We start from the raw sequence: 15331 nt of genomic DNA, 5'->3' as shown, positions 1-15331 counted from the left end.
GCAAGAATACACAGAAGAACTGTACAAAAAAGATCTTCAAGACCCAGATAATCATGATGATGTGATCACTAATCTAGAGCCAGACATCTTGGAATGTGAAGTCAAGTGGGCCTTAGAAAGCATCACTACGAACAAAGCTAGTGGAGGTGATGGAATTCCAGTTGAGCTGTTTCAAATCCTGAAAGATGAGGCTGTTAAAGTGCTGCACTCAATATGCCAGCAAATTTGGAAAACTCAGCCGTGGCCACAGGACTGGAAAAGGTCAGTTTTCATTCCAATCCCAAAGAAAGGCAATGCAAAAGAATGTTCAAACTACTGCACAGTTGCACTCATCTCACATGCTAGTAAAGTAATGCTCAAAATTCTCCAAGCCAGGCTTCAGCAATACATGAACCGTGAACTCCCTGATGTTCAAGCTGGTTTTAGAAAAGGCAGAGGAACCAGAAATCAAATTGCCAACATCCGCTGGATACTAAGTATATTTCTATCTAATTAGAGAGCAAGCTTGTGCCTTGATTTAGTTACAAGTTAAAATTGTTCTAGGCTAGGTATCTTCCATTGATGTTAAACTCAGGGGTTGAACTCTGAAGCCCTGCAGTCTGCTTAAAGATCTGTTGCTTAAAAGGCCTGTAACTTTACCTCCACTAAGCACTTTGTCTTTCTGTCCCATTTTGATCCTCAAAGATGTTTATTTTGTTTTTGAGCTTCTCTAAACCTTTTAGAATTTCTTTTTTAAAGATATGTCATTCATTATTGTTATCTATTTGGAAGAAATAACTCTGTCCAAAGTCTAAACTTTGCCATCTTGACTAGCTGTCAACTTATCCAAAACCTCTAGGATTTGTTAGTTTGTCACAAAACGAAAGCAGCTATCTGAAATTTTTAGTAGCAAAGAGGTAGGCAACTAGTATTTTCTTTTATATCCCTTCATCATATTCTCTGCTTTTGTGGCATGAGTTTTAGGTCATAAATTCATCTACATTTTAGACTTGTTTCTCAGAAAATTTGCTATTTCAAGAAATTATGTTACCTTTTCTGTAAAATTTACCACATTGGTTAATCATGTAATTTCTCAGTGATAGTGTTCAATGCACAGACACTACATTTCCCCCATCATCTGTACCATCCTTATCTGAAAAAACTCCCGTTATCACAAATCTTTTGATGTGGATATTTTCCCTTGAGTCGCTTACTCCTTGGAAGGAAAGTTATGACCAACCTAGATAGCATATTCAGAAGCAGAGACATTACTTTGCCAACAAAGGTCTGTCTAGTCAAGGCTATGATTTCTCTAGTAGTCATGTATGGATGTGAGAGTTGGACTGTGAAGAAGGCTGAGCGCTGAAGAATTGATGCTTTTGAACTGTGGTGTTGGAGAAGACTCTTGAGAGTCCCTTGGACTGCAAGGAGATCCAACCAGTTCATTCTAAAGGAGATCAGCCCTGGGTGTCCTTTGGAAGGAGTGATGCTAAAGATGAAACTCCAGTACTTTGGCCACCTCATGTGAAGAGTTGACTCATTGGAAAAGACTCTGATGCTGGGAGGGATTGAGGGCAGAAGGAGAAGGGGACGACAGAGGATGAGATGGCTGGATGGCATCACGGACTTGATGGACGTGAGTTTGAGTGAACTCCGGGAGTTGGTGATGGACAGGGAGGCCTGGTATGTTGCAATTCTGCTGCTGCTGCTGCTGCTGCTGCTGCTGCTGCTGCTGCTAAATGGGGTCTCAAAGAGTCGGACACGACTGAGCAACTGAACTGAACTGATAGATACATTTTCTAGAATTCCTAATATATTTCATCCCAGAATTAACTAGAAATGCATCAACTGGGATTTCTCTCTTTTGTTTATTTAAAGAATAGGAATAATTTAGAAACTTACAGAGTAACCAGAGTATAGAATCCTTGTATATTTTTATGAGGTTTTTTTTTTTTTTTTTTCCCCGATCTGCTACATGGCTTCATCCATACCTAGTTATCCAGGAGTTGTTAGAGTGACTCATCACTATAGGGTCATTCAGATATCACAGAGGAAGAAAACTTTCCCTTACCCTTCTAGATTCTTCTGGCTGGCCTAAGAATTAAATTGACATGAGACAGATTAACGGGAGAAAATAAAATTTAATTTTGTAATTACAGGAATCCCAGACATGAGAGGGTCAGAGACAGGAAGGGAAAATGAGGTACATATGCCATCCTGAGTTAAGGCGGAGGATAGGAGTCTGGAGCTTTCAAGGACAGGAAGGTCATTCACAGGATGATAAGAAGAGCACGTGAGTGGTAATTAGATGTTTGCCCTGCCATAGAGATGGGGCCACTTAGATAAAATCTATCTCTGGTAATAACTTTTTTTTTCTGGGAAAATCCCCAATTTAAATTCTTCTAGTTAAGAAAGAGAAAAAGGTTTCTCTTGAACCCTCAGGGTCTGGATACCCTTTACCTCAAAATAATCCTCCCACAAAAGTGATACATTTTGCAGATGCTCATTCTGAACCCTTATGCTGTGCTGTGTTTGGTCGCTCAGTCGTGTCCCACTCTTTGTGACCCCATGGACCATAGCCCGCCAGGCTCCTCTGTCCATGGGATTCTCCAGAAAGAATATTGGAGTGAGTTGCCATACCCTCCTCCAGGGGATCTTCCTGACCCAGGGATCAAACTGAGTTTCACGCATTGCAGGTGGATTCTTTATTTCTGAGCCACCAGGGAAGCCCAAGAATACAAATTACTAAAGTTTCTTTTCTTACAGAATCTATTTTACATGCACAGTTCCTCATTTTTTACAAAACTTATTAAATTACAAAATGAAAATGATAAGCTTAGGAAAGAATTGAAGAAAAAAAGGATAGGCAAATACCATAGTTCCTGTGATTGGAATGCATAAAGTAGAATGTAGCTTACCAGTGGTCAGGCAGACTGTAGAGCATGGGTTGATCTGCTGAGTTAGCTGTTAAAAGGAGTAAAAACAGAATTTTAACTAAAAAATAAAATTATTAAAATGTGATTTATATTATATTTAATAAAGTTTAGATTATAATTGTATTCTATACTAATTCTTTAAATTCATGTTATGGTTACAATTATATACTAATTATTTAAATCAAAATTTGTTTTGTATATTTTAAATAAATTGCATGTTATATAATATGTTACCTTTTACTTCATGTTTGAATTTCACGTTGAATAATAGTTATTTTAAAAAGTGTTTAAAAGATAATCAGGTGTTTCACAGGCCTATCATATGTTACAAGATTTGTCATTTGAAGCATCTAAATTAGTTTTGTCTTCTTCAGTTCTTAACTAGTCTTTGCTGGATTCTTAATTAGTTAATGACGCTGGGTCTGACTCAGGTAGTTCTGATATCCCTGTCTGGATTTAGTATAATACTCCATTTTTTAATAATATTTGCTATTTACTTTGCAATCAGACTGTATTATTTGATAATCAGTCAGAGCCTGACTAAAGGATATTAGAAATGGAGAAGTGTTTGGGTTCTAATTTTCTAAGTGATCAGCTCATTGGTAAATATTTTCATATAATGATGATTTCCTTATACATTTAAGTGAATATAGTGTTTCATAAAAAGAATGCTTAACTAATCTGGACCCTTTGTATATCTTAGAAATAATAAATAAGACTATTTCATTTTTTAAAAAATTAAGTAGATAATATCATCTGAAGAAAAAAACAGAAAAAAAGACAAGAATCCTGACTTGGCTATTTACCAAATAGGTAACTTTGAACAAGTCACTTTACTTCTCTGTCCCTCATTTTCCTTTGTTTAAGGGGAAGGGGTCAGATCAGATCATTTCTAAATTCTTCTTGCTCTAATGAAACTAAGTATTTAAAATATGTTTTCTCACTTAGTATTTAAATATTCGTATTAGATATTATTGCACAAAAGCATAAGAGTGAACATTTGAGCATGGTTTTAAGCATCAGTTTTACCAGATGTATTTGCAGTTGTTGTAGGTTGGGCAGGTCAGATCCTTTTATAACAAACTCAGTGGGGGATCCAATATGTTTTCAGGAAAAAGTTTCATCAGAACATGTTGTTAGACAGTGCATTTCTACCTTCAAAGACAGGGTGTAAAAACAACCTTCTTTAACAGTTTTGTCTTTCTGACTCAGAAAAGGAAAAGGCACAGCTGAACACAGTAGGATGAAGAAAAAAATAAATGGACTTTTATTAATAAAGATGTTAGATTTATACCTTCACATCTATTACATTTCTTTTCCCTCCAAACTTTTGGGTTTTTCCTTTTTCTTTCTTTTTTTTTTCTTTTTTTTTTCTTTTTTCTATGTACACTGGGTTGTTAAGGGTTTGAATTTTGTGTTGTTGACCTCAGTTTTACTTGTCATTTATTCTGAGTTCTTGCTGCTTGTAGAAGAATAATTTTCTCCCGCTGGCCATCTGGGATTCTACTTGCAGACTTTCTGACTCAGTAGCTTTTCCCCAAATCTGTGTACTTCAGACAAAGAGCTCAGCTCTCTGTGTCTCTTTCTTCTTCCCACCTGCTGTTCAGAGCATTCACATGTAGATGTACCACCACCATTTCACTCCCCTGCCTCACAAAGTTCAGAGGTTGGAATGGACCATTGTCCTTGAGTGCCACCCTCTTGCTGTCCTGATTGCAAACCACACCTCCTCTCTTGCTTCAACCTGAACTTCAGAGAGTAAGACTAAATGTGATGTGATCTTGGGGAAAATACCAGCACCTTCTTATGCTTGCAAAGCCTGGACAGCACAGTTTGAGAAATTACTGGCAAGCAATCAGAGAGCATTCTATAAATAACATGTGAACTAATAACTTAAAATTTGTATTTAGCCCTCACCTTGCAGTAACTTAGACTGAATGAAATACTCTTGTATTTGATTACTTGTTCTAGACTTTTTATTATAACAAGATGGGTAAATGTTTCTAAACACTCCTGTTGTAATGATGTTTACATATGCTTTATCATTCTAAATATTTATATTTTTACACAACATCATTCAGTCATGATTTACTGTTACTGTAGATAACTGTTAATAGAATTCTTGTCTGAGGAATATATTTTATATAGGTAACATATAAATATAAAGAAGTTTAAGAAATATCATTACCTTTACTACACATTACTAAAGATTGTATATGCCCAATTTATGACATATTAAAGCTCAGGAATTACTGTTATAGGTATTCATTGTCATTCTATGTTACTTATGCCCCCAAAATTAGTAAATATTATTTTTTAAGTCCTTTGGTGACATGACTTTAAAAATATACTCACTATTTCTTTGAAGATTTTAAAATGTTCAAACAGTGATGATAGGCTAGAATTATAATATTTAATCATTTTAGTACATTCAAATATAGCAGTGGTTTATATATCATCCAATGGACTTATTTTCAAATGGAAATCAACTTTTTTGTATGCTAACTAAATTTGGAATAACATTTATGATTTAAAAACACTATAAAGTATCCAGTTGCTCTTGAGACTTAAGGTGATCATATTTAGGGACAGACATTTAGATATATGCCATTTATTCCCATATTCTACTCTGGAGCCAAGCTAAAACCTTCACAGTGCATACTCCCTGCACACCTTATCATTCCTCTTTCAGCCCACGCTCTAGGGGGTTTCTCATTCTCTTCATTTTGCCTGAAATACCTGGTCTCCCACTTTCCTTCAGTTCATTTCTCCTTACTTAACCTTTCATGTCTCAGTTCAGTGTTGCTTCTGCTGAGACTCCTACTGGTATTCTTCAGGCTGAGGTGCCTTTTCCAGCCCTTTATAGTTTCCTATATTTTTTCCTTATTCTTCCCTTATCCAAGCCACGTGGTTACTGCTTGGCACGTGTCTCTCTCCCTTCTGGGGGTAAAGAATGTGAGCTGCATCTGTGGAGATGCTGGGTCTTGCTCTGTATTGGGTAGATAACGCCTCACACCAAGTTCTATTCAGTAGGCATTCAACAAGGACCTCTTGAGTTACTGCTGAATGAAAGAAAACCAGGGATAAACCCAAAAGATGGAATCTGGAATAGTACCCTTTAGGAACATGAAGCAGCATCTCAATTAGAGGAGATGATACTGAATATTTTTAAGATTCTTGATACATATTACCACAATGTTTTTGAAAAAAGTTACAGACATCTAGAAATTATCAAAGTTCAGCTTGAACTGAGCACTCAACAGTCTGGGATACTCTACTTTCTGTTTGTTACAAATTTGTGAAAACTTTAATTGAAGGGATTGAAACCAGTATAGTATATGAAATTTGACACTTATTTGCTTTTTATTGAGACAAGTTGTTTAAAAAGTATTTCCCTCTGTGATATTTTTATCTTCTATCATTTTTTCTCCTGAGATAAATATTTTGTTAATTAATTTTTGTGAGTTCTGTATATATCTATAATATTAACCTTTGATCATTTATGTTGAGCTGGTTTTCTTAGCTTTAAAGTGTAATACGATTAATGCACTTTTTTGGGGGAAGCATATATTAAAAACCTTTAGAATGTCATATTTATTATTAACACTTTCTTTGGCAATCTATATTGCGTTTTTTTTAAAAGAGCTTTTGTTTACTGTAGTAAAATATACATTTTTGTAGGAGTTTTAAAAACAGAAGACCTAAGAAATCTCTGCAATTTGGTAAATTAAATTGTACTTTTCATATATAGATATTTTCTCTCAACAATATATGTGAATTTCTTGCTGTGACATTTTACATTTTACAACAAACTCTTTTTAATATCTATGTAATGTTTTAATGTGTGCATATACCATCATGTTTTAGCCAAATCTCTATTATGGGATGTTTAAGTTATTTTCAGCTTATTGATATAGAAAATTCTACAATGAACTTTTTTTATATAATTTTGTACATCTTTGTGCTTTTCCCCTTAGGATAAATTATTTTTAAAAGAAATTCTGCATCCAAGGGTGTATAATAGTTTAAGGTTGTTGATAGATTTTGCTCACTGTCTTCTATGAAAGAGATACCAGCTTACATACATCATATAGTGTGTGAGAGTGCCCTTTTTTTGTTCCATTATTTAAGCTGAATATTTTAACTTTTAGTACTCTTTACAAACCCCTTTTCTATTTGTGGGCAAATTGCCTGCACATCAGTACTGATTAATTCTCTAAAAATAGTGGATAAAATATTTTACAATTAATCCTTAAAAATAATACATAGCTTAGTTAAAATGAAATTTAAGGAAACTCTTCGTGGTGAAAAAACAAGGTGAAATCACAAATCTAGACAGATAGAGGGAAAGCTGAAAGACATTTGCTAATTTCTGGGGTCTCTCAGCTTGGACTTTAACCACTCTATAGGTAATTAAAGGGAGTGTCCAGGTCCAGTATATTGATGGGAATTTGGGTTGGAGACCTTTGCACAAGTTCATTATTCTCTTAGAGCTGTATGTGCAATAAAATATATATATATATATCTATTCCACAAAAGAAGACAATATATTTCTTTGTTGGGTTTAGCCAAGATGGATGGGGGAAAGCAGTTTTGCCTGAAAATTAATAACCATAACCTGAACTTCACACAGGTTCAGGGTTAGGATTCACATTGCAAGGAATGAAAAAAATCTTAAGCTGACATTTTTATTTAAATAGGGGCCTGCTGGTGGTACCTCTGAGCACCTGGCAGTCAAAAACACAACTCCTCTCTAGAAGAATGCATCTTTTACCCATGTCTCAAATGATTATCACTGATAATGTTTCACACATACACATACTTACAAAACACATAAGGAAATAGGAAAGCATCAACAAGATAAGAGTCATATTTAACAAAGATCTTAAAAATTGTAATTATAGATATAGCATGCAAACAAAATAAATATGTTTTAAAAAATAAAAGGTTTAGAAACATAAGGAAGAACTAACAGACTATAAAATGACGAATTTGTCGAATAGAACTTGTAGAAATGAAAAAGGTAAAAATCAAAATTAGAAACTCAATGGGTAAATTAATGGCACAGTAGAGACAGGTGAGAAGAAAACTAGCTGATCAGAAGGGAAGTTCTTAAGTCACTGCCCAGCATGTGGCAGAGAGACAAAGAGACGAAAAACATGAAAGGGGATTGAGTTACAAATATTAAGAACTAATCAGAGTTTCATAAGGGACAGAGAAAGAAAATATTCAAAAAGACAAATCTGAGAACTTCACAAAATTAACAAAAGATAGGAATATTCAGATACAATGTAAGACTAGGGCAAAACATCCACACCAGAAGAATCTCAGTGATTCTGTGTTTCCACACAGAATATTAAAGACAATAAGATCTGAAAAGCAGAGAGAGAAAGGCCAGATGGAGTGACAGACTATATCAACTGCCTATGTGACATCTCAACAGCATCAAAGGAAGCCAGAAGACTGCAGAATAATGCCTTAAAATGCTGTGAGAAAATAAGTTTAAATAGTATACTCCGTGAAACTATCTCCTGAGAAAAACTATTTCACTGAGAGGATCAACAAATTCAAAGTTGATTCCTTGAAAATAAAAATTAAAATGGACAAACTTTTAGCGAGAAAGAAACAAAAGCAACAATAATAATATCAGAAATTAAAAGGGACCCATAGTTATAGGTGTTATGGAACATTTAAAAATTGTAAGTGAAAAATATAAACATCATTTGGAACAGTTATAAAACTATCAAAGGAAATTAAGCACTGTCTAAATAAATGGGAGATATAATTTGGAGTTTGAAAGAATACAAGAACATAGGAAGAACAGGATACAAGAAACTACCCAATCAGCTCTTAAAGTCTTTTTGTAAAGCTATTATACAATGGAGTATTGTGCAGTCATCGATAAATTGCTTAATGTCCCACAAAATAGAGATCAGTGAAAAAAAGACAAATTCACAAATATTGAAATAATTGGATATCAAAATTTTTAAAAACATGAAAATCATTTCCAATTGCAAATCAAACACAAATATGAAAGAGAAAACTATTAAAGAATTTAAAAGTTCTGTGCAACTTTAAATTTGGGGAAAATAGGTAAATGATTTTATATTCTCTGGATAGGAAAAGTTTTCATTTTTCTTTTTAAAGAACACCCCCCAAATATAATTTTTAAAGTAACTATTTCACAAATTTGATAGTATTAAAATAAGAATTCAATATTCATCTGAAAATATCATTAAAAATAGTGAAATGATAAGCCACAAATAGAGAAAAGGGGCTATGGTTTTTCCAGTGGTCATGTATGGATGTGAGAGTTGGACTATAAAGAAAGCTGAGAGCTGAAGAATTGATGCTTTTGAACTGTGGTGTTGGAGAAGACTCTTCAGAGTCCCTTGGTCTGCAAGGAGATCCAACTAGTTCATCCTAAAGGAGATCAGTCCTGGGTGTTCGTTGGAAGGATAGATGTTGAGGCTGAAGCTCCAATACTTTGGCCACCTGATTCAAAGAGGTGACTCATTTGAAAAGCCCCTGATGCTAGGAAAGATTGAGGGCAGGAGGAGAAGGGGATGACAGAGGATGAGATGGTTGAATAGCATCACTGACTCAATGGACATGGGTTTGGGTGGACTCCAGGAGTTGGTGATGGACAGGGAGGCCTAGTGTGCTGTGGTTCATGGAGCTGCAAAGAGTCAGACACGACTGAGTGACTGAACAGACTGACTGACTGACTTGGACCAAATAACCAACAGATTACTACCAGAATGAATATATAAACCTGAAAGTCAATAAAAGACAAAAGAAAGTTTATAGAAGCCATAGGTAGACACTTTGTAGAACAAATGTGAAAGGCCAATGAAATATTGCAATGGTAGTTAATGGTAATAATTTAAAAATAAAAATTAAAACTAGAAGAAATAACAACTTATATCCCCATATTGACAAAAATGAGATCTTGTGTTAGTAAGGATGTAGAACATGGAAACTCTTTACACAGTGCTACTGAGACTTATAAATTGATACAATTATTTGGGAGAAGAATTTGGAAAAATCTAATAGAACTGAAGATATGCATATACTATAAATGATTAACATCACTCTAGAAACTTTTACAGATATGCACCAGAAGACAGTCTTTACCAGAAGAATATTTACTGTGCCTTTTTTCTTTTTGTATAGTAAATTGTGAAGATAATTTAAATATCCATTTAAATGAATAAACTGAAGTTATCATATAGTATAATACTTTACAGCAGTAAAAATGAAAGAACTACAGCTGTAATTATAAAATATGAATCTTACAATTATAAAATTCAGCCTAAAGAAAGCAAATAGTGGTACATTTTAAATAGCATAATCATATTTTTATGAAAATTAAGAATGTGCAAAATCAAACAGGTCAATTAGGAATAGATATTTAAGGTTAGGATTTAAGTTAAAGCAAATCATAAATATGAAATTGAAGATTCTGTTTACCTCTGACAGTAGGCAGGGGTATAGTATCAGGAAGTTCTAGTTTTTTAACCAAAATAGGGGCATATTGTTGATATTATTGTAACATTTAAGTTACATTATTTGCTTAAAATTAAATGTATAATGGGCTTCCCAGGTGGCTCAGATGGTAAAGAATCTACCTGCAATGCAGGTGACCTGGGTTTGATCCCTGGGTTGGGAAGATCTGGAGATGGGAATGGCTACCCACTCCAGTATCCTTGCTTGGAGAATTCCATGGACAGAGGAACCTAGAGGGCTACAGTCCATGAGGTGGCAAAGAGTCAGACATGACTGAGCAACTAAAAAAGAAAAAGAAAAGAAATGCATAATGCATATAGAAAAAATAAAGAGAACACGGGACAACTCAATAGCCACAAAGTGCATACCTGCATGATCACTACATCAAGTAATAAAATACTTAGCACCTCAGAAATTATGGCATCCCTACTCTCCAAATGTAACCACTATCCTTATAGATTTATTATCTATGAATGCTTCCTTAAACCCTATTGCTTTGTTTTTTTAATTTTTTTTTTAAATTTAGCAGATGAATATTTTGTGTCTGGCATCTTTGGTCAACATTATATAGGTGGATTCATACATTTTATACATGTTTTTGAATGTCTGTAGTTCTTTCATTTTCATTGTATATGTTCCCACTGCATGAATACATCACATGTATTCCACTGTTGATAGATCTGTAGTTTGTTGCTTGCTTGCTTCGTCTCCTTCAATCATGCCTGACTCTGTATGACCCCATATACTGTTTCCCGCCAGGCTCCTCTGTCTATGGGATTCTCCAGGCAAGAACACTGGAGTGGGTTGCCATTTCCTTCTCCAGGGGATCTTGCTGACCCAGGAATCAAACCCAAGCCTCCTGTCTTGTGCATAGCAGGCAGATTCTTTACCCACTGAGCCATCAGGGAAGGTTGCTTCTAGTTTGGGGCAATTATGAATAATGATGCTAATTAGGTCTGTCCATGTTTCTTGGTATAAGACACTGATAATCTTAAAAAATTAAATGCATGGTTTATATATTATTTGTATGTATTAAACATTATAAAATAAAATAATGTAAGACAGACTTTTTCCTAAATTAATAGGTAGTGAATGATATTTTTATTCTAATTTTATTTTTTGATTACCATTGGTGGTAAGCATTTTTTATATTTTAATTTGACTGTTATTATTTGTCAATTGATATTGATGTTATGTGCCCATTTTTCAATCTGTATACTATCCTTTTGCATTTGCAAAGAAAAAAAAGTGCTATTTAAGTTTGTCCCCATTTCGGGTTTTTACTTTAAAAAATTTTAACGGTTTTCAAAATATTCTTTTTTTATATTTTTAAATTAAATATATAGTCACAACAAAAATTTCAAAAAACTAAACCAGAAAAACAAACAAAATCCCTAAAGTATAAATAAACATCATTTTAACCCCCTTTTCCCAATTAACTGTTGTCAACATTGTAACTATCCCTGTTCCTTGTGACTATATACACATATATGTTTATATTAATATATACATATATTTATATATTTATGTATTATAGCAATCTTTAAAACTATCTGTATAGCTGTACACACATGGTTTAACAAAAAGGATTTTTTTCTGCCTAACAGAATACATTTTCCCCAGTAAATATATTTGTACACCATCATTTAAAATATTTGATTTCTTTGTTCATGGTTTATTCAACAAACATTTATCAAGCCCTTAATAATAGTGTATATGGCATTATTTTATTGGCATCGGGAACAAAGGGATGCACAAAGCTCCTGCAGGGGTGGAAGCTGAATGAACATATACGGTAAACAAGTATTTCATATAAGGCAATAATTAGTACTATGAAGGAAAAAATGCAAGGAAGAGGATAGAGACACCGGGTACTCACGGAAGACCTCTTAAATGAGCTGGAACAAAACTGAATTGTGGGAGCCCACTGTGCCAGTATTAAGGGCAAAATTATCTCAGAGAAAGTACAAGTACAAGTCCACAAAGCAAATCTTTACAATTAAAAAAAAATTTTGATACTAGTTAACATTTTAGATTACTTATCATTATTAAATATTATAAACAAATTTGGAGAAACCATTTTTGTTAAAACACTTCCTCAGTTCTTGCAAGTGTTCTAACTTTTCTGCTCCTTAATTTTCATACCCACTTTTCCCCTGTTGTATGTGTTCATGGCTACAGTGATAAGAAGATACAAAAGTGTATCTGAAAGGAAGTTAATCTGATACCATCTTACTCTTTAGGCTTAATTCATATTTCTTTAGGGGAAAAAATAAGTTTTAGAGAAACAAAAGTTTTCAAAATAATTAGAATACAGAATGTTAATTTGGAGAGGAATATTTATAGCTAAGACACAAAACTGTAATGACTTGCCTTTAGTTGTACTGCTACTTAATAATTTCTTTTTATGCCATTTTAATATCATGGAAACTTTAATAAAATCACTTAAAAAACAAGAACTTTGACATACATTTTAAAAATCTCCCTCAGGTTGCTGATGCCAAGTCTTTCTCGGGACCTTTTAATGTCTTGCTTGTGAAGACAAAATGGAGTAACATTGGCTTTCATATACTTCTTTTTGATCTGGAAAGCCTTCTTGAACTTTTGCTGCCGACTCCAATCTGTGATGTTGACCCTTCCAATTCATTCTACTGCAGTGAGATTCTGAGAAGAGCCAAAAGTACAGTAGAGAAGACAACACTGACACTGAAAAGAAATAAAACTGTCTGTGGTCCTCTCTCTGTGGAGGCACATGCCAAGCCTGTTGGTGAAAGCCCAGCCCAAGAAGATAACGCCATCAAATTATCAGGAGAAAATGATGGCATTAAAAAGCAGAAGAAAATAAAGAGCTTCAAAAAGATGCACCCTAAGCAATCAAGAAAAGTCGATGCCAACCTCACAATAGACACAGCTAAATTGCTCCTATCTTGCCTTTTGCCATGGGGAGTGGATAAAGAAATAGATAATCTCTGCATTAAGCATCTCAATATTTTAAAGCTTCAGGGTCCTGTTTCTTTAGGACTTGCTGCAAATGAAGATCACTTCTCATTGATGCTGCCAGGTTGGGATTTATACAATACTGAAATGAAAAAAGACTATTCAAAAGTGAATTTATTTTCTAGAAAAGTTTTGGACTTGTCAGATAAATATACTTCCACTTTTCCAAATCACTCTGGGATGCCAAAAGGACTGGAAAATAATTCTGATTCTTTGCAAGAGTCAAACACTATAGTTTATTTATTGAGCAAACTATTTTTAGTTAACCAGTTAGTTAGCATGCCCTTAGAACTGGCATATGGAATGGACAGGTAAGACATACCTAGAGATTTTGACTTTTCTTATTTAAGATATTAAAAAATTATTATTATTTGTTAAATTTAGCTCTCTAGCCTCCCTTGTTTCTCCTTTTCTTTCTTCCCTTCTTTCCTTTAAAGGGAAGAAAGAGTAAATAAGCAACATCTCCTTTAGCTCAAAACACATTTAAGAAAATCTTCCATTTAATTCTTTGAGATTGGAAAAAAAATTTGGACAATAAATCTGTATATTTTAAAATTGATTCATCCAGCAAATATCCATTGGTCTCATAATATGTTCCAGAAAATTCACAGTACTGGATGCTGAATGGTTCAATAGATAGGTAGATAGATAAACAGATTCGCACACATTTGAAATCCATTATACTTGCTGTGAATTAACTATGAACAAAAAGCATTAAAGTAAATGCCTCTGATGATATATTTCATATATCATTAGGAAAGGAAAAATTTAAAAATTTCATACCTTAAATCCCACCATTTAATTTATACTCTGGCATATTAGTATAGAAGAGGTTATCATCAATTCATTTATAGAAAGTATGGTTTAGTAATAACAGCTATTTTTGGGGGGTGTTTAATATCTACTAGTCACCATGTAAGCCACATGATTTCATTGGCCACATGATTTCATTCCATGTGCACAGCAAAAATAGGGTATAGGTGCAATTACCTTGCTTAATGTATAGATAGGATATTGAGACTTATGAAGAGAAAGTACCAACCCCAAGATTAATTCAGAGCCTTGCAAGCTAAAAACAAATTCTAAAAACAAAGTCTAATTCCAGAGCCTGATTGCTAACCTTGACTCTGTATTTACCTTCTCCCACGCTAAAATTCAATATAGTTTTTCATAGTCTGATGTTAGAAGATTTTATTTGACTCACCAAGTGCTTAATGAATATGTCCTTAGCACTAGCTTACAGAGGAAACATACGTAAATTTTTCACTTGGGTAGGAACTCTTTCAAATGATGAAGATAATGCATATGAAAGTAGAAAACACTTAAAAGAACAAGGAGAAACATTTGTACTACAGGTAAGTATTCTAGATGATCAGAGGAAAGAGAATAATTAGTGTGAGATGAAACTATCTGAAAGCCTTTGAGGAAGATGTACTGTTTGAACTGCTCATTACATGGTAGTAAATTGTCCTTGACATTTCAATTCTTTGGTAAGAGCTCAGTTCAACAAATCTGTGCCATCTATATAACAGAGTTCCTACCTTCAGTGAACCTACAGTCTGGTAGCAAGTCCATATGGATTATATAGATTCAGTGTTAAGCTTCCTTCCACTGTTTTCTCTTTGGTGGCCATAATAATGAGAAAGTAGAGACTGGTAAATTTCCATGATTCCTATACTTAAATTTCCTCTATTTTTTTCTTTTGTTCATTATATTTATTCATAATATATAACTTCATGTTTATAACATATATGTGTATATATATATATATATATAATGTGTATTTTAATTTCATTTAGGCTTCTTTCACTTTTCTTTCTATTAATAAGAAAATTAAATAACACCTAATATATGATAAAAAATTATAGTCAGCTGATTCTAAAGACCTGAGAACAAATCCCAGTTTTGTC

The 15331-nt window shown here is 33.8% G+C and overlaps 1 protein-coding gene across 1 annotated transcript in view; it reads left to right on the top strand.

Annotated features, from left to right (window-relative positions):
• WDR72 (WD repeat domain 72) overlaps window positions 1–15331 on the top strand; it is a 197778-nt gene that overhangs the window by 91845 nt on the left and 90602 nt on the right. The window contains exon 14 of the mRNA XM_040226552.1: window positions 12915–13732. Within this exon, the coding sequence (XP_040082486.1) occupies window positions 12915–13732 (818 nt within the window). The remainder of the gene's footprint in view (window positions 1–12914; window positions 13733–15331) is intronic.

The sequence above is a fragment of the Oryx dammah genome, unplaced genomic scaffold (assembly GCF_014754425.2).
Source record: "Oryx dammah isolate SB20612 unplaced genomic scaffold, SCBI_Odam_1.1 HiC_scaffold_26, whole genome shotgun sequence".
Lineage (NCBI taxonomy): Eukaryota > Metazoa > Chordata > Mammalia > Artiodactyla > Bovidae > Oryx > Oryx dammah.
This window is presented reverse-complemented; position numbering and strand designations above follow the sequence as displayed.